This window comes from Cyprinodon variegatus, unplaced genomic scaffold, assembly GCF_000732505.1.
Source record: "Cyprinodon variegatus isolate N-32 unplaced genomic scaffold, C_variegatus-1.0 Scaffold28, whole genome shotgun sequence".
NCBI classification, from domain to species: Eukaryota; Metazoa; Chordata; class Actinopteri; order Cyprinodontiformes; family Cyprinodontidae; genus Cyprinodon; species Cyprinodon variegatus.
In genome coordinates, this window is record NW_015150481.1 from 819637 (window position 1) to 842464 (window position 22828).

The 22828-nt window shown below is 36.7% G+C and overlaps 1 protein-coding gene across 9 annotated transcripts in view; it reads left to right on the plus strand.

Moving 5' to 3' along the window:
- The window catches only part of kcnc2 (potassium channel, voltage gated Shaw related subfamily C, member 2), a 100143-nt gene that overhangs the window by 55056 nt on the left and 22259 nt on the right, over positions 1-22828 (plus strand). For all 9 annotated transcript variants that reach the window (XR_001481962.1, XR_001481963.1, XM_015397742.1 and 6 more), the window contains exon 2: positions 17707-18637. Coding sequence is in view for 7 of the 9 variants with exons in the window: in XM_015397742.1 (XP_015253228.1) it covers positions 17707-18637 (931 nt within the window). In the remaining 2 variants the exon portion in view is untranslated. The remainder of the gene's footprint in view (positions 1-17706; positions 18638-22828) is intronic.

Here is a 22828-nt window from a genome sequence, read left to right on the forward strand (position 1 = left end):
TGAGTGTCCAGAAGTGGTCAGTATCATTATCTGGATTAAGAGATGCTTAAAGTGTTTCTGCATCAGCAGCTGTGTATATTGGAGCTAAATACCCCTAAGATGTCAAGGAGGCACTGGCAATGGGTTTAACTTTGAAACTGCTTTTAAGTGATGTAAAATACCCTTCTCTGCCTCTAAATAATGATCCAGGTAACAAATGAGCCGAGATAAGATGGAACACGGTGGTCTCTCGTCATTCCTGGCCAGTGATTCTTATTTAGAGTTTGCCTCTTGGAAAACACAAACACCCCACTGTTACACCTCATAGGGCTATCTAAACTGTTGCATTTAGGGGACTGTTGGCCTAGTGGTTAGAGCAATGTGCTTGTGCTCTGAGAAGGTCCAAAGTACCCGTTTCAATCCCCACAGACAGCTACTCTGGGTTCCTGAGCAAGACCCTTAACCCCACACTGCTCCCTGGGCCCCTCACAGTGGCAGCCCACTGCTCCCAAAGAGAATGAGTTAAATGTAGAGTTAAATTTCTCCATTGTGAGATCAAAACAGTTATATTTTTGTAGCATGTAGTGGCGGCCTAATGGTTAGGGCAATTAGAACCCAGAGGTCCTGAGTTCCACCCTTAACCCCTCACTGCTCCCAGGGCGCCGCACAGTGGTAGTCCACTGCTCCACGAGGTGATGGGTTAAATGTAGAGGCGAATTTCTTTGCTCTGTACTTGTGACAGTGTAATGATGATAAAAGCTGGAAAAGAAGAAAAAAACAAATTGAACAAAGGTTTTTTTTCAATATCAATCTCCAAAATCACCGTCAAGTGTCTTTGATGGTAACACCGCAGCTAAAGCCAGTACCAAGTAGCTTATTGTAGATTGCACTTAATAGACACATAAAAGGGTGTAAGTAAGCACTTCCTTCTCAAGCGCATACAATATCAATTAGTCTTAAGAGGCTGTATGGAAGAGCGGGTATTTTCAGAGCCCCTCAGGAAAGAAGTATTGGATTTAAAACCCTTAATGTTTTTGTATGGACTTTAACTGCACTCTTGATATATGTGTCTGTTTTGTCCAGATAGTCCAACTTCCTCTGGTTCAAAAGCATGATTGTGCATTTTTTTCTGTCTTATTGTTCCTCAAGGTATGAGTGTGGGCGTGCCCTTCCGCCAACATAATATCCCAAACACGACCCTGCATTGATTAGTTGGTATCATCAGACAGTGGATGGATAGATTAATTTATTGTTAGGAAACATGATTTTAAACATTTTGCCAAAAAACTATAAAGAAAAAAAGGTATAGATGGCATTGGGATGACAGTTTGATATTTTGCAACCTCAGCTTGTTTCCTAATGTTAAATTTTACCCCTGATATTTTCCCGTCTCATTTTAAGTGTTCACAAAGAATATTTACAGAATCTCTTTAAGTATAAAATAATACATGTTGACCTTTTCCACATCTTAATAAGAAACAAACATGGTCTTAAATGTTTTTTCATGGGATTTGATGAAAGGAAAATAAACTATTCTATAAGCATAGGTTGATAGTAATGAGGTACATTCACTAAAGTATGTTTTTGAAAAAAATGTCCTCTAGTAGTTGTTTTACTCTACTTTTTATTTTTACTTGAGTAGGAAATGCTTTTTGCAAGCATCTATAGCTTATTTTAAAGTGAGACATTTTGTTTGTACAAAAGCTTTGATATTTCAATAATTTTTCTGTCTGCTTAGCTGATTTAGCCATTTTCAGGTCAAATGAACAGTTTATATTGATATGTGAAGTACTTTGCAGTCCTCTAACATACACCATATATGTAAAATTGTTGGTTTATGTTACTGAATCAATGGATCTGGGTGTTACAATCACTATCATGGCTGCAGGTGGATAAAGTTTGATGTAGAGAATCTTAAAATCGCCTGTAGGGAGTCCTGACCTCGACCTTATTGAACGCTTTGGGGTTGGATTAGTGCGGAGGCTGCAAATAAGGTTTTCACTTCTAATTATACATTTGCAGAATAGTTAAAGTTGCTTTTGCTTGGAGCAGGAATCCATCAACAAACTGAATACATTTATGATTTAATCTTTATTTGGAATATATTCTTCTCTAAAGAATAAACAATCAGTACTTTTAAATTTAATAGGCTAAGGAGCATATCATAAATTAGATTTTATAAATTAAGAATATGATGTCATCAAAGTTTATGTGCATGTAATAACAGATGACCAAAGACTTTTGACAATGTAGTGCTTATATTCTGCAGGTATTGATTTTATACGTTTCATGTAATTTTTTTTTTTAAAAAAAGGGTTTCCCCGAAGGAATTTCCTTTTTTTTTCTTTGTAGCTTTAACTTATTTTGGCAGCTTATTCTTTAAAATACAGAAATTTTTAAATAACTATATTATTGTCTGTCTGATAACATCATTTTTTAAAACTTAAACACAGATTTTAGGATTAATTAGTCAGCACTTAAATAGCCTTCTTACCAGAGACCATTTTTCTCTCACTCAACTCAGTTCCTGTTCGGTTACATTTGACTACTTTTAAAAATTTTTATTTGAGTAAAACGTTTGGCTACTCCACTCACCTATCCATAAGTGGAATTTTAAAGGAAATCCTCATCTCCAAAGAGTCATATTTTATTTAAATGTTAATAAAGGAGCTGCTAATGAGCAAAACTTATTATTGTGACCTGCTTTCATAACGCTGTATTGGCAAAAAAAACTGCACATTACCCCAAATGTACAAATCCTCCATTGTTAAACATGTTAGCTGCAGGATCGTGCTGACGGGATGCTTAGTTTGAGGGCGAACAGACAAGCTGATTGCAGAGGTTTGTAACATGGACGCAGCTAACGAAAATAAGTTAAATACCAGACCTCCAGTGAGAATCTTCTTAAAACAGAAGACATGTCTCCGTGTCACTCTCTCATTTGAATAATCCACCTTAACATTTGGATCAGACAGCCTGTTGTATGCTTTATTGCTTCGGTTAAATTAGAGCTGCTGTCCAAAACACGGAAGGGAAGGGAGAGACTGAGAGCTATGACTGCTTAGAGATGGACAGAAGCAACAGCAGAAACAGTAAGAATGATTAAAAGCAAAAAATTATTTTCGACCTTGGCCGGTTAAGCCAATCACATATTTGCCATTTCTCTTTCAGATCAAAAGATTCTCTGCTGACTTGTGGGTTTTGAACTCTAGGGGTTATTAATACTACAAGTATGATTAATAACCACATTCTGCTGTGCCTTTTTCAATGAGATTAATTAGCTTGCACTTAATTAAGTAAATAAAGAGTGAGTGACTGAATACAGATTTATTAGACCCATTTTGAAAAAAAATATCATTGCATTTTGATATGGTGAAATCTCGAAGCATAAGGTCTCCTAAGACGCATTCCCACTATCAGCAAGTGTTCAAAGCGAGAACTTTTAAAGACTATTTAAAAGCCTTGATAACTGCTGCCTAAGGCCATGTCAGAGTTATCTCACAAGAAGACTAACATCAGAGCATGCCAAATAGAGTACTGTGGCTTTCCTCTCAGGCTTCCAGTCTCAGTGTGAATGGGTTGACAGTAGCTGGCAGGGATTCTTGGTCTTATCCACTACTCCACCCTCTTCTCCATCATCAACTCCACCGACTTAAAGGGACAATGAATTATTCAAATTAGCATGCCTGAAAATTTATGATATGCTATTTTTAGCTCTGGCATGTGGTTGCTTGACAAAAGCTGTAGGCTTAGGAGGGTTCCCCGGGTGTGTTGGCTGTCATGTCACAGTGAGTAGTGTAATGAGGATGGGAAGGAAGAAATGTGTTCGAGCGGGGGAGATGGTGACAAAGAGAACAGCAGCGCATCACTCCGTCATGGGGGAGCTGGTTCTGAGCTTTTACTTCAAATAATGAAGACCCAGCTTTTGCGCAACCTGCTTACTTCCATCCTCTATTTGTATTTTGGACCTCAATTAGCACCAATAGCAATTGGATATAAAATAATCTCTTCTTGAATGAATGAGCGACAGCTAATCCTCTTCCTGTTTTGTCATCTGTCAGTGCTCATCCAACAGCGATGACAATCACAGCCATTGTTTATAAAAGAACCCAGAGAATGGAAGACATGGATTGTAAGGGAGGGGGAAACCCTTTATCCATGCCAGAAAAGAAGGGTTGTTCATTTCTCTCTCACCACTTTACATCTTCTCTCATGTCTGTCTGTTTTCACACCCGTGATTCACCATTTCGGAGGTGCCGTTACCATGGCGGCAGATGATAAAGGGAGAAAAAAAATCTGTCTGACAAAAACAGCCTTTTGTTTGGGGACCTAGTTGTTATGAGGGACAATTTATTCTGTCTTTATTTCTCTCTGTCTGTGGAACTTATCACAATCCTCAAAAAACAACTGACTTTTTTTATATCGTTTTATTTAATGAAAGAAGTATCATTTAGCGTTGTCTCTGTAGACTAAGGCAGAGATTAAAATCAATTACTTGGCAGTTTAATTGTGTATGAGCTACAATGTTTTGCTTTTTTTCCATCAACTACACTGAATAATGTTGAATTAACCACTGTTTAATTTTAGAATGGGGAGCTCCGTATGACAGGAGTTACAATACAGACATCACGTTGGATTAGCAGCAGCCGCCGCTCTCCTACAGGCTGCCTCAGCCACCGCACAACATGTCAAAGCAGATATTCTGACTGTAAACACACCATAGCTAATGGTTTAGAGTCCAGACAGCATAGTCATCCGAGGGTTTGCTTGAAACCAAGATCCTCAGTTAATTTTTTTCCTTTTAAGTGCTTTGCTTAAACTGCAAAAACAGCTTTTATTTAAAATTTATAGACAAAACACAGATTCAAGATGAGCATTTGAGTTTTGTTCTGGCTGTTACACTTTAAAAGCGCTTTGCATAAGCGCAGTTGTCTGTTCTTCAGGCTTTTTGTTGATCTGGTCAAGGCTTCTAACTCTATATCTTGTATTTCATGGGGTAATTTATGGAAGTGTATTAGCTGAGTCATAGTCAGGCTACGGGGTCCAAGCCTAAACAAGAACTTTAGACGTTTATATTTGACCCAGTGTTCTGTCACAGGAGCATACCCTGTCAGACCAGCATACCCACAGTCAAAACCCGTTTATCCCTTTAGTTTAAAAACAGACTTTAAACTAACTCAATGGGCATGTATCCCTATAGTCATGTAGAAAAAAACTTACTTTTTGGTGTTATTTGAAGCGATCTGACCTTAAATTGTTTTTTTTGGGGACATGACTAAAGGAATGCAAGCCCGTTGAGGTTGTTCAAAGTTAATTTTTCGTACAAAACTAAAGGGATACACGCAAATTTGATGTCTTGCGCATCGTATTGACTATAGGTATTCTGGTCTGACAGGATATGCTGATCAGACGTTGGAAGAATATTCTCCAAAATCACAGGGGGAACTACAATACATAAGCAGCAAAAATGTAGTAGAAGAGAGATGAAATGCTTGACATTACACACCAGAAATGACTGTACACCATGCCTTTTAGTAAAACATTTCTTCTTATTCTGTTTCTTGCAAACTTTCATTCTCAAAATATTAAAACAATAATGAGAAAGCCACTTTTTGACTCTTCAGTAACTGTTTGCTGGTTCCTCTTTGTTTCCTGGCTCCCTGTGTGTTGTTTTTTTTTTTTTGGTTTTTATGTATTTTGTTTTAGACTTTGCTTCTGTTTAATTTGGAACAACATCTGCAAGAAACCATCTCAGCTTCTTTTTCTGCATCTCGGTCCTCTAAAACCCTCCACACAACCTGACTAATTTCTTGAAATTGTGTATAAATGCTTGTGTTCATTGCTCCATTTGGAAAGAAAGAACCAATAATGGTTGTTTGGTCCTTATCTAGCCAATCCAGTTGTTTTCTTTCTCAGACAGTCCAGTGTCTCCCCATCGCCAGGCTGCCCCTTAACTCCTGTTTAAGGGTGTGCATTGAATTGTTCTCAGTTTGCTTTTGAGGATAACAGGGTTTCTGTTTTGGGTACCTCAGGTTCTGTTTTATTAGGTGATATTCTACTCTCATGTTCAAACGATGGTTTCTGTTTGTGGTGGACTGGGAAAGGCCATTGCTCAAACAGGGTTTGAGGTCCCTCAGTGTCTCAAATGCATGGTGATCAGACTCAGTATTTTGAGGAACTCTTCTCACTGTAGAAGTTCAGAGCTGAGCAGGTGGCTTCCCCTTCACTTTAAAATGAGTTAGTTAGGGTGATGGCATCTGATTAAAATGACCACTAGACATCTGCTTTTGGAAGTTTCCAAGTACAGGTGGAGATCCTGACACAAATTCAACATTTTAGAAAGAACAATATCCCCTCTGATCAGACAATACATGGGATCCTGCCTTTGTATACTGCCTCTTCTGTCACTTTTAATATAGCTAGAGGTTTTCTTAGAGTGGCATATTGATTTGTAAACTAAAGTTTTTACTGTTTTTTTAAATTAAGGATGAAAAAAAATAACAAAAGAATTGCAAAAATAATTTAAAAGTGCAAATAGAAAATGGAAATGAAAAAAGTAATTACCTTTTGTAAATGGAATTACTTTTCTCACACTTGTTAATTGTGGTTTCTCCATTTATAAATAGATTAGAAAATATATTTTAAAATTGCAGTATTTAATAGTTGATTAATAAATTCAAATTACAATTCTTTAATAATTAAATTGAAGTTGTTCAATTACAAATTGATTTTCAAATTAGATTCCTAACTGCATGATTTGAATGTTATATTTAAAAAACTTTACATTTATTTTTGACTCTCTTGGTCCTTCATAGTTATTTTCTCCTTGTCTTAGAAAACAAAATACATGCTTTGTTTAATGTCAATATCAGAAGGAGATCAAAAGCCCTTTTAAAAAAATATTTTTAGCCAGATTCAGATTTCTTTTCCCTGTTTTTCACCTCTGCCTTTTTCACAATAAAAGCAGAAGTAAATATATTGTTTTAATTTCTTTTAGAAGAGGAGCAATGTAGTCAGAGCCTTGTGGAAGTCAACTTTCTTTAGGGTTGTCAGATTTTTTTATTTGAAGTTCTAACCTTTAAAATCATGCTAAAAACAAACAAAGCTGTAAAAACATCACAAACCACCAATATAATATAAGAGTAAAGAGAATCAGACTACCTTTCTCTACGGGAATATATTACATTCACCTGGGGATAGAAGTGCTTCTTCTTTTTCATGAATGAGATATTTTGTTATAAAAGATTAATAAACAAAAAAGAAAATAGTTTTCTGAATTAACGAGATAGCTTGAAAGAGAAGAGAAAGTGGGAAAGCGATCATGCCATGAGTAGCGCCCAGGTGTATTCGCAAAGTCGACAAAGCAAAAGTGATTGCATCAACAAAACTGAGACATAAAAGATATGAAAAATAATAAAACTCAACAAATGGGACATCTTAAAGTTTTATTGAAGAAAGGGCATCTCTTGCTTAGAAATCAGCAATGCTAACAGTAACAGAACATCCACAATGAAATCACAGCAGCATTATCTCATTATTACAGAACAGATAATTTTCTTTTTTTGTTTTGTTTAAGATTATGCAGTTAATTCAGAAAAAATGTATGTCTTTCTAAAAACAATTTCATTACCCTCTTAACATCCACCTCATTTTGGGTAATCCTCGCCTATTTTGCATACCCAAATGAAAAAGCAAATAACTTAGGAAGTGTAAGCCCAAATTACATGTGCAATAAATTATTTGAAAGCTAACACCCTTTAGTTTCTGAATATATGAATTAAAATTGGATGAGTAGAACACAGACCAACCTGCATCAGTTCAAACATGATTCAAAGTTTGTTTTTTGTTTTTTTCGAAATGATGGTCTTTTTTGAACAGCAATAATTCTTGAAAAAAAGACCTCTAGCTATTCCAGAGCTGTGGGGTTTGGAACTTTTGGTGTCAGCTTGGAGCTGCGTACAGTGGCTCCACCTGCTGGTAAAAATTTTACCGGTGGAATTTTATGGATTCTGAATTATTACCCCCATTTAAAACCAGGTTTTGAGAGTGTGCTGCTTTAAGAGGTTAAATTTCCTTTTTTCTAGGTGAATGCAATATGCTTCCTTGTTTCTCCATGCAAAAAGGCTATATAACATGTTAAACTTCTTTATGTTGTTTTGTGGCATTTCAGGCATACCGTACAGAGAAGCTGATTGCCTTAATATGCAGGGACATTTTGTTCTACAGAAAGGGATTTCTAAAGAAACTAATGACATGACTGACAATATTAAATCCAGATTTTATCCTGCAACAAAACAGGCAGGCCAAATGTGAACCAAAGAGAGCCATGCCTGCTTGGCTAAAGCCCCTCATGTTTTTGCATGTGTGTCTGTCATAATGTGAATTATAGTGATAAATGCGGATGGGCTTTTCCAAAGTGCATTTAAATTGGAGCTGCTTCATGACTCAATGTAACACAAAATTGGTCCTTAAAGGTAAAATCAATGTCGCTTGTTTTGTCATAAGAATAATTATTTTGTTACTAAATGTGATTTTTGTCCATAATTTACTGTAATGCAGGGGTCTTAAATGTTTTCCAGGCTAAGCACCCCCAAACTGATGGCGAGATAGAGCGGGGACCCCTAATTATACATATTGTATGAAACTGTGTTATATCAAACTGGTCCTGTAGTCACTCTATTACGGATGGAGTGACTTGAAGAAAGTAATTTTGCCCTGGGATTATTAAAGTATTTCTGATTGTGATTCCTCGTTGATAGGACAGGTGTTGTGAATGAAATGGTGGCCAGCTTGAAAGAGCTCCTGTGTGTTGCTGAATGTGTGCATTAATGACTGAACGACATCTTCTGCCTCCATTTATCTGTTTACTTCAGTCTGTTGAATTCATGTTAGTGTGTATTTGAAGACATTTCAGTTACTGTAAAAAAATCGCAGTGGGGAATTAAAAAGAAAAAAGAAGTCCAATCAACCAAAATGTAAGTACCTCTGTGGACCCCCTAGGGGTCACGGACCCCCTGTTGAAGACCTCCACTCTAATGCAATAGCATTATGGCTACTATTTTCCAGTAATCAAGCCATCCTGTACAAAGTTATTAACCTTTGCTATTGGTAACGTTACTTTATCTTTTTTTTATTTTATATGAATATTTTTGAGTGTTTCATGTTAGGTTTCATCTAACAACTTTAACTGGGTTTCGACTTAATGAATGCCAAAACTCATAAAGTCTATGCTGCAGAATCAGTTCAGCTTGCTTTCTAATCATGAGTTCTTTGGGTCCCTCCAGCAACATGAAAACTGAGGAACCCAAAACTGCATAAATGGGCAGGATCCTCCTACCACCATGTAGGTGATTAGTGTAGCACCCTGGTGTGCTGTTGGTATCCTGGGTTGTAGTCAGTCGATGAAGAGGAGGGGAGCACTTTGAAGAGAGTTAACACTACTGAGAAACAGACAAAGATCAGAGGACTGAGGGGTGTTTCAACTTGGGAGGTCAAAACTTCAAGCTGGGATTCAGCTCTATGAAAGACTGACAGAAAATAGGAGACAGGGCTTTTTTTGTTGTGGAGATCCATATACAGTATCTTCTCAAATATATGGGCAAACTGAGTGTGTAAATTGGAAAAAAACTGATAGGCTTTTGTAGACTTAACTACAGGCAATGAGCACTTCAATATTTATTCAGAACCATTTTTTTTTCTAAAATCTAATTGAAAATAACCTATATTTCATTATAAAGTTGTACATATAAACAAAAAACATTGTAATCTATTTATTAACCATGCATCAGGTATATTGAAGGAAATTGCAAAGGAGACTAAATAAACAGCAACTCTAGATGGATAACATGTAGGTCCATCTGCATACTGCAGCTTAATTTCTGTTGTCTAATAAAAATTAATCAAGTAGGAAATACCTTTTGGTTGAATAATATTATATAAAAATTTCTCTTTATTCTGGATGATTGAGCTTTGTGCAATTTTCTCAGCTAATAAACTAAAAGTCCTTTAAATGTTACATTTCATCCTATTGGTGATATATAAACAGCACAAATGACTCACAAAGCATTATATTCTAAATGTTTTATTTATAATAATGCTCTCTTCTATTTTAGCCTTAGTTTATACCATTTTTTATAACCATTTTTCGTAACTTTAACTCCTATAAATACGCACAAAGGAAAACTGGAAGGCTAACTACTGCAGTTCATTCCTCTTCCAATTCAGTAATTTATATTTTCAAATTGCTTGTGTGTCAGCTGCTCTCTGTGCTGTAAACGGTTTCCACCAGGGCCCTGGAGCCACATGGCAATAAAGTCATATTTTACTGCTATCATTGTGAGTATTTTCGGCTGCTCAATCCAGGTTTCCCTTTCTGACGAGACGGGGTTCCCGGTAACAAAGTCACAGACTTAGCCCAATAAACCACAGAGGAACCTGCCCTTAACAACATTTTGAAGAGGGAAAAAAACTTTAAATGTTAGGGAAAAACATTTGTAAGATCAACAAACTAATGTGTCAGCATTTAATACAGTTTTGAGAAGATTTAAATGTATTATATTGATCTTTGCACACTATGTCAAATCTCTAAGATCTGCTTTTCTTTCTGAATTCTCAGCAGATGATCGAACTAGCACAATGGTGGCTTGTTTTCTCAGCCCATAAACAGAACATAACCTAACATTTGCAGTGTCAAACAGATGGTGGCAGTCCCAAGGAGCTAAGGGTAGCACACATTCTGATTGGTCAAAGCGTGGGCAGAGAGAGGCATGGTGTTTAGATATTTTGTGTGTTTGTTTGTGTCGGGTGGCTAGGGGGGATTCTATCAGTGGATGGTAGCCAAAGTAGACCCATTTAATGTGTTTCAAACATACGGCATAAAATGCAAACTGTAAGAGTGGATCTTTTTTTTTAGATTTTAAGAGCTGGAAGCAGAAATCATAGCCCAGAATGCTCAAAATGCTTCCAGAAATTGAAAAGAAATCCATTCTGCCAGGTCTCCAATGATTAAAAGAACGAAAATTTCTGATTTCCTTTTTTTGTTTTTTCTTAACCACTTAGCTCCCGGCTTTTTATAGCTTGTGCACAAACTAAAATCTTTTATTTTCTCGAGATATTTGTAAAAACTGTAACTGTATACACAAATTGAACTATGTAACTAAAACAAATATATAAAAATTATATTTTGATATGGACAAAAGCTGTTTAAAATTTCAGATCTAGTCCTAATCACTGTGAAACTGTAATTTTTTGGGATGCAAGAAGTCATTTTGTCATAGTAGTTCCAGATAAGAACCAAAAGTGCTAAAGTAGATTATTTGAATTTTATGACTTATTTGATCATAAAAAAAAATAATAATAAAAAAAGATTCTATACCAAGCTTTGGACAGGTTTTCTTTTAAGCACTTTCTTTTATAATATAAAACATTTTCAGCTTTCTGAATTTTGACCAGTTTTTTCTGTGCATATCCAATTATTTCTACTGTCCTTTCAATCCTTAAAAAACATAAACACTATCTAATCAGCCCATCTCTAAACTTCCAATACTTCATTGCACAGATTGTCATATTTTTTAAATAGCTCACTAAATCAGTAAATGGGCCATATAGTGAAGCTTAAAAGTATAATCTTCTTGCCTCAAACGATCTTAACACATAATTTTTTGGAACGATGGCAGCAGAAAAGTGAACTTTTAACTTATATAATACTCAGAGCCCTGGAAGCTGCTGCTGCCGCGATTCCTGTTGGGAAAGCTGTCAGTCTGAAGGACACACAAGTCTGCCCTGATGCATGCTGGGTAAAGAGGCAGGGCTGAGAACAATATCCGGGGATTTAGTCCATAGCATATTGAGAAATGGCCAAAAACTACACTGAAACAATAGCATTGGGGGGGCGTTTCTTATGGGCAGGACATTTCCAACATATTCTGGATACGGAGAAAAGAACTTATGCTTCATTTTGGGAGCAAACTGATCTAAAATGGCAGACATAGTTCAGAAGGCACATGAAAAATGTGGTTTTATCCTGATATTTTTACTCTTAAATGGAAAAAATTTTATTATGACTCGTTATTTTATTTTATTTATAGAAATACAGCTGGATATTGCCTTTCTATTGAGTGTTACAGAAAAAATTAGCCCATATATGCCAGGATAGAATATGTTTTGGAACGCCATAGGACAAAAACAATGTAAGAAGAGAAAATTATAAGTTATAATTTGAGAGTTGGCTTACAGTTGAGTTGATGGTCATTTTCTTTAGGATCGTCTTATTCTAAAAAGATACATGTTTGGTTTTGTTTACAAATAAGCTTGCTGTTTGATGCCAAATGAAATGTGATGACAAAACAACCCGGGGACGTGAGCTAAGGGGTTAAAGCAAACTTAGTTAATGGGTAAAGGTGGAACTTTCTGTTGTTTAATCGGAGCCAATAGTCAATCTAATGTTAGAGAGACTTTTATGAGGTGAAAATATCTAAAGCAGAGACAAAACCCAGGCCTGGGAGGAGTTTGGATAGGCCATGGAGAGGGAGAAGAAAGAATGCTTACACTGTTTTTAGTGGGAGTGGAAAGCTGCTGACCCTAAAAGAGGATTTGTTCATCGGATTTGTTCATCACTTAGGCTAAAGTTACTGTGTTTAACAAACTCCAAGGTGGTAATCTTCGGGGTAGATGAGATCTGCCCTAAGTACCTTAGAGCTCTGGAAGTTGTTGGGTCGTCTTGGCTGAGACGCCAATTATGTGGCTTACTGGGGTGGTGGTTCCCGTGCATAAGAAAGGGGACCACCAAAGGTGTGCTCCAGCTATAGAGGAATTGCACTCCTCAGCCATATATGTGTATGTGTGTATATCTGCTAGTATCAGTCTATCGCTTGTAGGAGGAGTCTCAACCATCCACTCACTGGAAGATGGTGGTGGAAGTACCATGTTGGTAAGCTTTTGAGCAATAAATTTAAACCTTCAAACAAGAAAACTTGGCTTAAACAGAAAGAATAGAAAATGGTTTAAATGTAAGCATATTTATCTTTTAGAATAGACCAACATCCAGAGATAAACCAAAGTTAGAATTTCCACCCATCTTGTGTGACTAAGCAATAGCAATGAAACTCTGTGAACAGGAATTTTCCACTTTCTGACTATTTCTAATATCCCACTGATTCTTAATTGGTGAACAATTTAAAAATAATCTGTAGGACTTCAGTAGCTTTGTGTGTTCTAAGTTGGGTTAATTGTTATTGCATTTCCACAATACCAAGAGGCAAATGCATTCAATCAGGGAATTGTCTTTTCCCCAGTGCTTCAGCTACGAGGTTTAAGACAAATTAAGTGATTATAATAAGTTACTATTTGCTAAGAAAACACTGGTTGTTTTTCCTTCTTACTGTAAAAATGACATATTCATCTTTTATATTCAGCATAGTACTTGAGTGAAAACCATACTAGGGACCCCCCATTCATCATATTAAGATGCAGCTCTTTTATTTGTTTTATTCTTTTGCTTTAAATGTTGGGATAAATCTATTTTTACTGCAAATTTTTTTTTCGAAATTTGCATCTCATCCTAAGGGGCATTAGATGCTTCCCTCTGAAGATTATTTAAAGTTCAGTCTATCTTTGAGCCTATCAGAACAATCAATAAGAAGTGTTTTTCTCAGGGCATGCATGAAGGTCACTGGTTCTGTCTCTGAAACAGCCATCTGAGCCGTTAGAGGCCGAGGTGAGTGACAAGCCTCCCCAAGCCCTAAATGAGATGAAAAAAGATGACTTGAAAATAGGGCTCGTCATTGAGCCAAATTAGATCTGCAGTCAGAGATGGACCATTTGTGCAACAGCTGCCCAGCTCTCCCTTCAAAGGACAATTTGTAGAAGTGGAGGACTTATTTAGCATGCGGCATGCGTGCAGGAAATCAGAATGTCGAGAGGCACGCGTCTCCTGCAATCACATGGTAGGTTAATGCTTGTGCATTTTTAATGTCCGTCATGAAAAAAATAAAATGAAATGAAAAACCGTTGGTGTGACTTGATTTAGCTACAGGCTGTTACAGGCTGGTGTGCACCCAAAGATGAGATATCCTTTGGTCTTCAGCAAACACTGCAAAATTGCAGCTCAGCACAATGTTGTTGTTATCATTAGTCGATGCAGCATCCAATCAGAGTGGGTGATTACAATAAAAGGAGAATTGTTTGTGTCTCTGTGTAAAATCACTGGAGCGTCTCAACAGCTCCGGTATTCTGTAGTCAATACTTTCCTACAGGGGTGGCTGGGGTTGTTTATATGCTGTTTATACATAGAATTTAATAACCTGGATTCCCAGGATGTTTATAAATCCTATTTGCTGTTATGTATTTTAATATCATGTTATAATTCTTTTCTTTTTAAGTTTCTAATAATGTTTTAACTTCAGGTTTATTTTAGCTGTTGGCACCTAACAGGGGTACAAAAGAAATCATTTTTGGCTGCATTTTTGTCCATTGATCCTTTATGTGTATTATTAAAAAGGTTCAGCAAAGCACAGTGTTCCTCTGCAGCAGATAAATAAGATGCTAAACTAATTTTGCTGACTTACATTGCCATCTATATAACCATTTTTCATTATCACTGTTTCTCAATTGCAATTTTACAACATGTTTATATAATGCTTTACCATTTAGTTCAGTACACAGTTTTGAAAGTAAGTCTCATCTTTTCTCATTTCTGATCCTTCTATGAGTTCTCATCCCAAATGATGTCTTTTTGATCCTATAAAACCATCTTATTTTCTTCCCTCATCTCACCCTCTCTACTATTCTCTCTTCAGTTTTAGATTATTGATTCTCTTTTTTGTTTACTAATACAAACTGTAAAACTCTTCCTCTAGTTGAATTGATTGATGCAACCCTTAAGTGCATAGCACCAGGGGTGAAGAGTACAACTATGACAATGTAAATAATATTTTAACAACAAATGTAAATAATATTCGACTTACCGTAATTCATTAATCAATTAGGCTTTTACTTTAGTTGTTTGTTATCTAAAACTATTTGATCTGTTGAAGAATTTTTTTTTCTACTTACATAAAAGTAACTAAGGGCTGGGCTATATAAAGAAAATCTAATATCGCAATGTATTTTGGCTATATATCGCGATACACGATATAGCCTTTAACAAGATCCCTGCAACCAAACTTAGAAACACTAAAATACTAAATAAAATGCAAAAAAAAAAAGGCCGGTTTGGGCAAAATTAAAAAAAAAAAAAAAAAAAAAAAAAATACCTCAAATTACAATCTTTCTGTGCTGGGAATTTTAAAGAAGCACAAAAAGTTGTGAAATTGAGAACATTGCCGAGTTTAGAGAGTGCCTGCAAAATCCCTGAACAAGACCATCACAACACAGGTATTAGAGCATCCAAAAATATTTAAATATTGTAATAAATAACGTCTGTGATTTCCCTCCATCTCTTAGTTTTTCTCTCATATGGGATCGCTTTTTCAAACGACGACGCAAACATCATCTGCTTCACAGCTGATTTATATAATGTCTTATTTGGTTTGCAGGGAGACGCTGATATGCAGAGTTTACAACATTCTTCATTTTGCAGTGGATGACTTTTTAGCTGGTGGAATAAATATAAACCTTTTGCAGCAATGGTTTTGTGGCACGTCTTACAAATTACCGCCTTTTGTTCGACGTCCTCGCGCGTGAAATCCAAACCACTGCCATATATTGCTCAGCATAAAAACCTACTATCGCCATATTTCGTTTGCCGTGTGTCGTTTGCAGTGTGCGTGCCGCACAGAAAACAATCCTGTTTGGTGGAGGAGTTTATGATGCTTTCAGAGTGTGTGGTAAAAATAACGCTCTCAGTGAAATATGTGGTGACAGCTTAATGTCGTGATGCAAATTTGTACTCGATGGTGGCGATAGTCATTTTAACTATCGTGCATGGCAAAACTGGAGATACATCGAGCATATTCAATATATCGCCAACCCAATAAGTAACTCAAAGTTACATTTACATTTTGCTTGGGTATTTGTCCCGTGACATTTGAAACATCAGGATTTGTTTTTGTTGTTTTTATTAAGTTGAACAAATTCTAGAGATCCGTCTAGGTTACAAAAAATGATATGCATGATTTTTTTTATATTTTCGTGAACATTTTAATTTAGCTAATAACGTGTGGTGAAAACTTGAAGTGCAATGCACTATTTTCTCTAATGTAGTCTCAGGTACAGCAACTGATTATAGATTGTAGGGCAGACATGTGTATAATTGTACAAATAAAGCAATATGAACGAATAGAACCAATGCACACAGTTCAAGATAAAGGTGACCCAAATAGTGGCAATGATATTTTAAGAGAGTGTGAGTCATATAATCAGAAAACCAAGCGTGAGAGTAAGAGTGTGAAACAACTTCTTTGGCACTCAGTGGGCAGTGCACAACTATGGATGGCTGTGGGAGGAATGTGTAGAAGGAGCATACTAGGCTGTGTGTGGAAATCTGCTATTCTGGCTCTTGGAGAAAGCCTGTCAATGTTTACAGCAACAGACTGAAAGGTTAATGTAAAGAAAATGATCTGACTAATTGTAGCTGCTGCTTAGACTTTGGTTTTGTTCCAAAAATGTTGGAAGATTTTCTTTGCTTTTTTATAACTTCAAGTCATAATAGAAAAGAAAAACAACAAAATTATTACTACTTATTATAAGTTTGTATGTCATTAATGAAGCATTTACAATGGCTGAGGATACTTTTATTAGTTTACTTTTATTGTTTACCCTTTCATTTCTACTAGTTCTGTCTTTGGTGTTTTTGCTTATCCTTTGGTTATGTACACTTCCAACTGATTTACACAATTGCCGTACTAGCAACAATAAATGCATTCTGGCATATAAATTGAACTTTACTGATCTCACATTGGAGAAATTTACCTCTGCATTTAACCCATTCCCTTGGGGAGCCGTGGGCTACCATCGTGGGGTGCCTAGGGAACAGTGTGGGGTTCAGGGTCTTGCTCAGGGACCCAGAGTGGCGGTCTGTGGTAGTGGGGCTTGAACTCAGAACCTCTGGATTTCAAGCTGTATCCCCTAACCACTAGGCCGCCACTCCTATTTTGGTTTTACACAAAGATGACAGTAGCATGTACAGCTTAAAAGCTATAGAACACTCTGCTCCACATTCTGAACCTTTGCATTAAATCATGTAATAATCACCTTGTTTTTAACTTATTAGGGTGGGCACCAGTATATGATATTTCCAAACGTTGTACTCAGCCACAGCTCAAAATGTTTAACAAAACCCCAGGGTTTAAAGGTTCACAGCTTATGACATGTATTCTACAACCCCTTAGAGACATAGCACTGGTCGGACTTATTTATCCAGAACCAGAGTGAGAGAAGGAGAAGAAATCCCATGTTTGCATGTCTGCAACATGCAAGGTTGAGGTCAATTGATTCATAACTCTGCTTCACCTCAAACTGAGATGGCCAAATGAATTTTAAATTGCTTAATTTTCATCAGACCATATGATTCCAAATCGGTAGGAGGGTTTGAGAGGCTAACCCCTTGGTCATAGGATAAAACACAGGATGCATGATAAAAATGAAACTCAGCCCTACCCAAAAAGGGCCCAAAAAAATCATACAGTGTATACCCGCACTTATTACATCCTTTTATACCAATTCAAGTGCCCTTAAACACAGAAGAATGACTGATATTAATCTGTTTCTTCTCTTCTGCTTCTCTTTTAGTTTATTGCCTTTGCATCTTTGTTCTTCATCCTGGTCTCCATCACCACATTCTGCTTGGAGACCCATGAGGCTTTCAACAAAATCATCAACAAGACTGACGTATGGAACGGCAGCGAGCCCGACCCAATTCCACAGTACGAGATTGAAACTGATCCTGCGCTCACGTATGTGGAGGGCGTTTGTGTGTTCTGGTTCACCATCGAGTTTCTCGTTCGTGTGACCTTCTGCCCTGTAAAGTTGGAGTTTGTCAAGAGTGTTCTCAACATCATTGACTTTGTGGCTATTCTGCCCTTTTACCTGGAGGTAGGGCTGAGTGGCCTTTCTTCAAAGGCCGCCAAAGATGTGTTGGGTTTTCTCAGGGTCGTGCGCTTTGTTCGTATTCTGCGCATCTTCAAGCTAACACGCCATTTTGTAGGGCTAAGGGTGCTGGGCCATACATTGCGAGCCAGCACTAATGAATTCCTGCTGCTAATCATCTTCCTGGCCTTGGGAGTGTTGATTTTTGCCACCATGATATATTATGCTGAAAGAATTGGTGCCAAGCCCAATGACCCCACGGCCACCAACCACACCAAGTTCAAGAACATCCCCATTGGCTTCTGGTGGGCAGTGGTGACCATGACTACTTTAGGCTATGGAGATATGTATCCAGAGACCTGGTCAGGCATGGTGGTGGGAGCGTTGTGTGCTTTAGCTGGTGTACTGACGATAGCCATGCCTGTGCCGGTTATCGTCAATAACTTTGGGATGTACTACTCTTTGGCCATGGCAAAGCAGAAGCTGCCCAAGAAAAGGAAGAAACACATCCCTCAGGCAGTACAAGGAAGTTCTCCAACGTACTGTAAAGGTGACCTCAACACGACTTGCAACAGCACTCAAGGTGACATGTGCCATGTCAAAGGGGGTAGATTACTAGAACGCAATCGTTCAGGTAAGACAGCAACGGAAGGCCAAATAATCAAAATATGTATTTACATCACCATTCTGCTTTTATTATCCACTCAAAATGGTTTAGACTACAAAGCACAAAAACCTCTACAAACATAATCCTGCAAATCTGAGGCACTGCACTCTTTTATGTTTTCCCTCGTTGAAAAAAATAGGTTTATAATGAATTAATCAAAGTTGGGTAGTAGAGATTGGTTGTGGTTGTCGCATATCTAATCATATCTAAACCAGCAAAGGGCACTGCAATTTTTGGATAGAAATTTTAAAAAAGCTAGATCAAAGGTCACTGGTTTTAAATGTTTCAGTCCAACATTTCTTTAACAGTTCTGTGGGCTGGCTCAGAATCTGACAACCAACAACAATCTCTCCTGCCAAATCAGTGTCTTAATAAGCCAAAGATATGCCTGTGTCTATCTCAGTTAAGAAAATGTAACTCTTTGGTGTATTCTTCCATCCCTTTCTAAACATTTCCACGTCTTATCTCAATTCAATCAAAAGGTTCTATATATTTCATTGGGATTATACATGCAACTGATTCCAATACACAACAAGTCCACTTGGCTAGAACTTGTAAAATAAAGCTTAAATAAATGAAAAAAACGAATGATAAAATTGGGGACCTGAGAAAAAAATGCTATTTAGTTTTGTTTAAAACAAAAAAAAATTGGAAAGTATGATTTGCATCTGTACTCAGGCTCCCTGGGTTGCGATTACAGATTTAAGTCTTTTGGGCTAATATATCACCACCTTTGCAGATCTAGAGACTGATTTATTGCTCACTATTCTTTGCATATTCAATCAAGCTCAGTCAGACAGTATAGAGAGCAAATGGGAGCAGCATATTTCGCATCCTGCCACAGATTCTAAAATAGATTTTAATTGATCTGGGCTCTTCTAATGCATCAATATACCTAATCTTTGTAATTCTATTGCAGCTGTTACTGTATGTTTAAGAACTTTTGCCTGCTGTAAGATGAGCCTCCACACAAGTCTGATGTCAAGCCTGCCATCATGAACTTGCTGTTAGGGTTCGTAAAGTGAAATGCTTTGCTTAAATATCGGATACTAAATTGCTAGGACTCTTGGCTGCTATACTTACTCTCTTTTCATTATTGGATGATGAACTAAGCAGACCTTGGTTAATTTTTCATAACCTGACTGCTATATAATGTAATCAAAAACTTGTAGATTTTTGTTTTGTTCCTCTGTCTTTATGCTGTGGTTCTCCAAAGCATAGTCATACTGAAAACAACAAATTATGTTTTCTTGTTGTTTCATGAATGCAACTGGACAGACTGGATTTCATTTTGGAATATGAGAGTAAAATAGGCTAATTTCAAACCCACAACACACTCTTTTTGTATTTTTATTCATAAACCATTTTAAAACATCTTACACTTATTATTCTACCTCTTTGTATGGGACAATCAAATTAAATTCATACAAAATACATACAGTTCTGCGACTTTAAAGGGAGAAAATGTGGAAGTGAATGGAGTTTTAGAGCTAACTGTATAAAGTCCTTATGACCCAAACAAGCAATGATATTATCTTCACAGCGTTTATTTCCCCCCATCCAGCCTCCAGCAGTGTTGCCACAGTGACAAAGGGGGCAATGAGAAGGATGATGAAAAAAGTGTGAACCAGCTCAAGCTCATCAGAATTCAGGGAAATCACTTTCAAGTCTTTCACCCAGTAGGGTTTGTTCAATTGTTGTTTAGACTGTAGATTGCTGTTTTTTCCCTCCAGGTCCATGTTGGTAATATACTCTGACACATCTGATATTGATGGAAATTAGCCCTGACCTTTCTGTACTTAGTTGATTTAAATTCCTGGAAGGAGATCCCTAAGGGGAAGCATGCACTCTGGACTTTTTACAGTCTGTTTATAAGATTTCACAACCTGGTGTTTGATAAGAAAAGTTTAATTTATGCTTAGACTGAATGCACAAGTAGACTCAGTGGGCCTCAGCTGTTAATCATTTGCTTGGAGGACATTTAGGGTACAAAACCTCTACTAGTTATTTTCTAAATTTCTGTTTTCATCGAAAGCTTTTTAACTGGATTCAAAAGGACAGTTTGGATCAAAAATATATTGACGTTTTACCCCTAAGTTAGGGGTAAAATGTAGATATGTAAACAGAATATTCAAAATAGTTAGTAACTATTTTGAATATTCTGTTTACATATCTATATTACAAATAGTTTCAACTACATTGAAATCCAGAAGCATTTTATAAGAGCTGAAGCAGGTAAAAATGTGTGAAACACAACTTCACATGAAGACAGAATAGTTGGTTCCCTGTTTTTAATGAAAGAAACCCCCACAATGCTCACACATTAACTTGAATCTGACTAAATTAATAACAAACAAACATTCTGTCGTCATACACACTCCACTTTGTTTAAAAAAAATATATAAATGTAAAAAACATAACCGCAGATGTCTGGGGGACAGTGATTCGCCTACATGTTATGAATGCTGGCGTACCATAAATGATAAATTGTGAACAGTTTAGTTTGTGCCTTCAACTCGTTGCCCATAGGAAGACTTTACTTGGATATAACCTAACGGAATATCTTCAGAACAGCTCCAAATGACACAAAACTAATATTGGTGAGTAGAACATGATGTAATAACGTAAAATCAAGGGCCCAATGTAAAAAAAAAACAAAAAAAAAACGGTGTTCCCCTTTAAGCAGAATGACCCAAAAAAATATCTTATTAAAGAGGCCTAAACAAAAATGACTGTAACCTTAGAAAACAATGGAAATAATGTGACCAAAAAGGACATGTTTAATTAAGGTATGCCCACTAATTAGTATAACAGGTGCAATCTTGAAAATCAGTCAGTGGGCCTATATATAGGGCTACAGGTAAATGCTGTGCATTTTTTTTAATCCAGTACATGAATTTTTAGATTTCCTTATACTATTTAAATGTTTAATAGCAGTATGCACATAAACCTAAAAATACTACATAAACTTTACTCTAGAAATGTAGCGTTTTGAAATGCATGCACAACGCATGCGCACTCTAGCTCACAGCAGGACTAATTCTGCTCCGAGTCCAGATGTTACAGGATCACACAGAGCAACAAGTAGTCCCAATGACTATACTGCAAAAGCCTGCTCACTGCTCATGGGACTGATTTATGCCATGAACTTGGCATAATCTCCCATTTTGCACTACACTTTAAAGACCTTCCAAAATCTTTTCCTGGAGTTGGATGGATTTAAACTGTCCCGAAAAGTAAACACCCTGAAGCTGAAGTTGCTTTCCTAAATGCATTCATGACTTTGTCATCTTAGGGCAGGAACATGTGGCATAGAATTCCAAGAATTAGCAGTGGGTTCCAGTTAATCTTAGTGGAAGGTTGCCTGTCATTAATGTTTTTATTTTGTGCCAAATAAGGTATATGTTATTTCATAAAAAGAAGCAAATACCTTAATCAATTATCTAGTAGATATTTTATTCTGCATTGGGAATGATTAGACAGTTTAAGCATTTAATTTTTAATTTTGTTTCACTAATGTTGTAGTTGTATTCTTAAAAGTCCACTAGTCTGGACGACTAAATATGGAAATTGGACTGTTTCAGTGTGTAGGTTTGTAAGGTTTTTATCTCATATTTAATTAGTGACTATATTACCAGATCTGGGTTGGATGTGATGTATATGAAATACTGTGTATTTGTTGTTTATAAGTTATACTAACCTTTTTTTTTTTTTTTTGGTACAAATTCTAATGCAGTACAACATAATTGACTTTTACTATTGATGCGATATTTGTACATGTTTTTTTCATTTAAATAGAGGCATACATAATCTTTACACCACTGCTTAAAGTTTAAGTGGCTGTTTCTGTTCTGACTCTCACCCAGAAGTTGTTTTGAGCAAGATTGTGTCAGTTAAATATTCTTGATCTTACATGTGAGTATATTTTTGTAACGACTGTTGAACTTCTCAGTTTCAGAGGGTTTTAAATTTTTTATTGCATATTTGAAAAGTATGAGGGCAGTTACAGGGCTGCTCAGTGGAGCAGTACTGTAAGTAGCACTGCCACCTTGCAGCACGAAGGTTCCAAATTTGATTCCCGGCCTGTGGTCTTTTTGCATGAAGTTTGCATGTTCTCCCTTTGCATGCGTGGGTTCTCTCCGGGTACTTCAGCTTCCT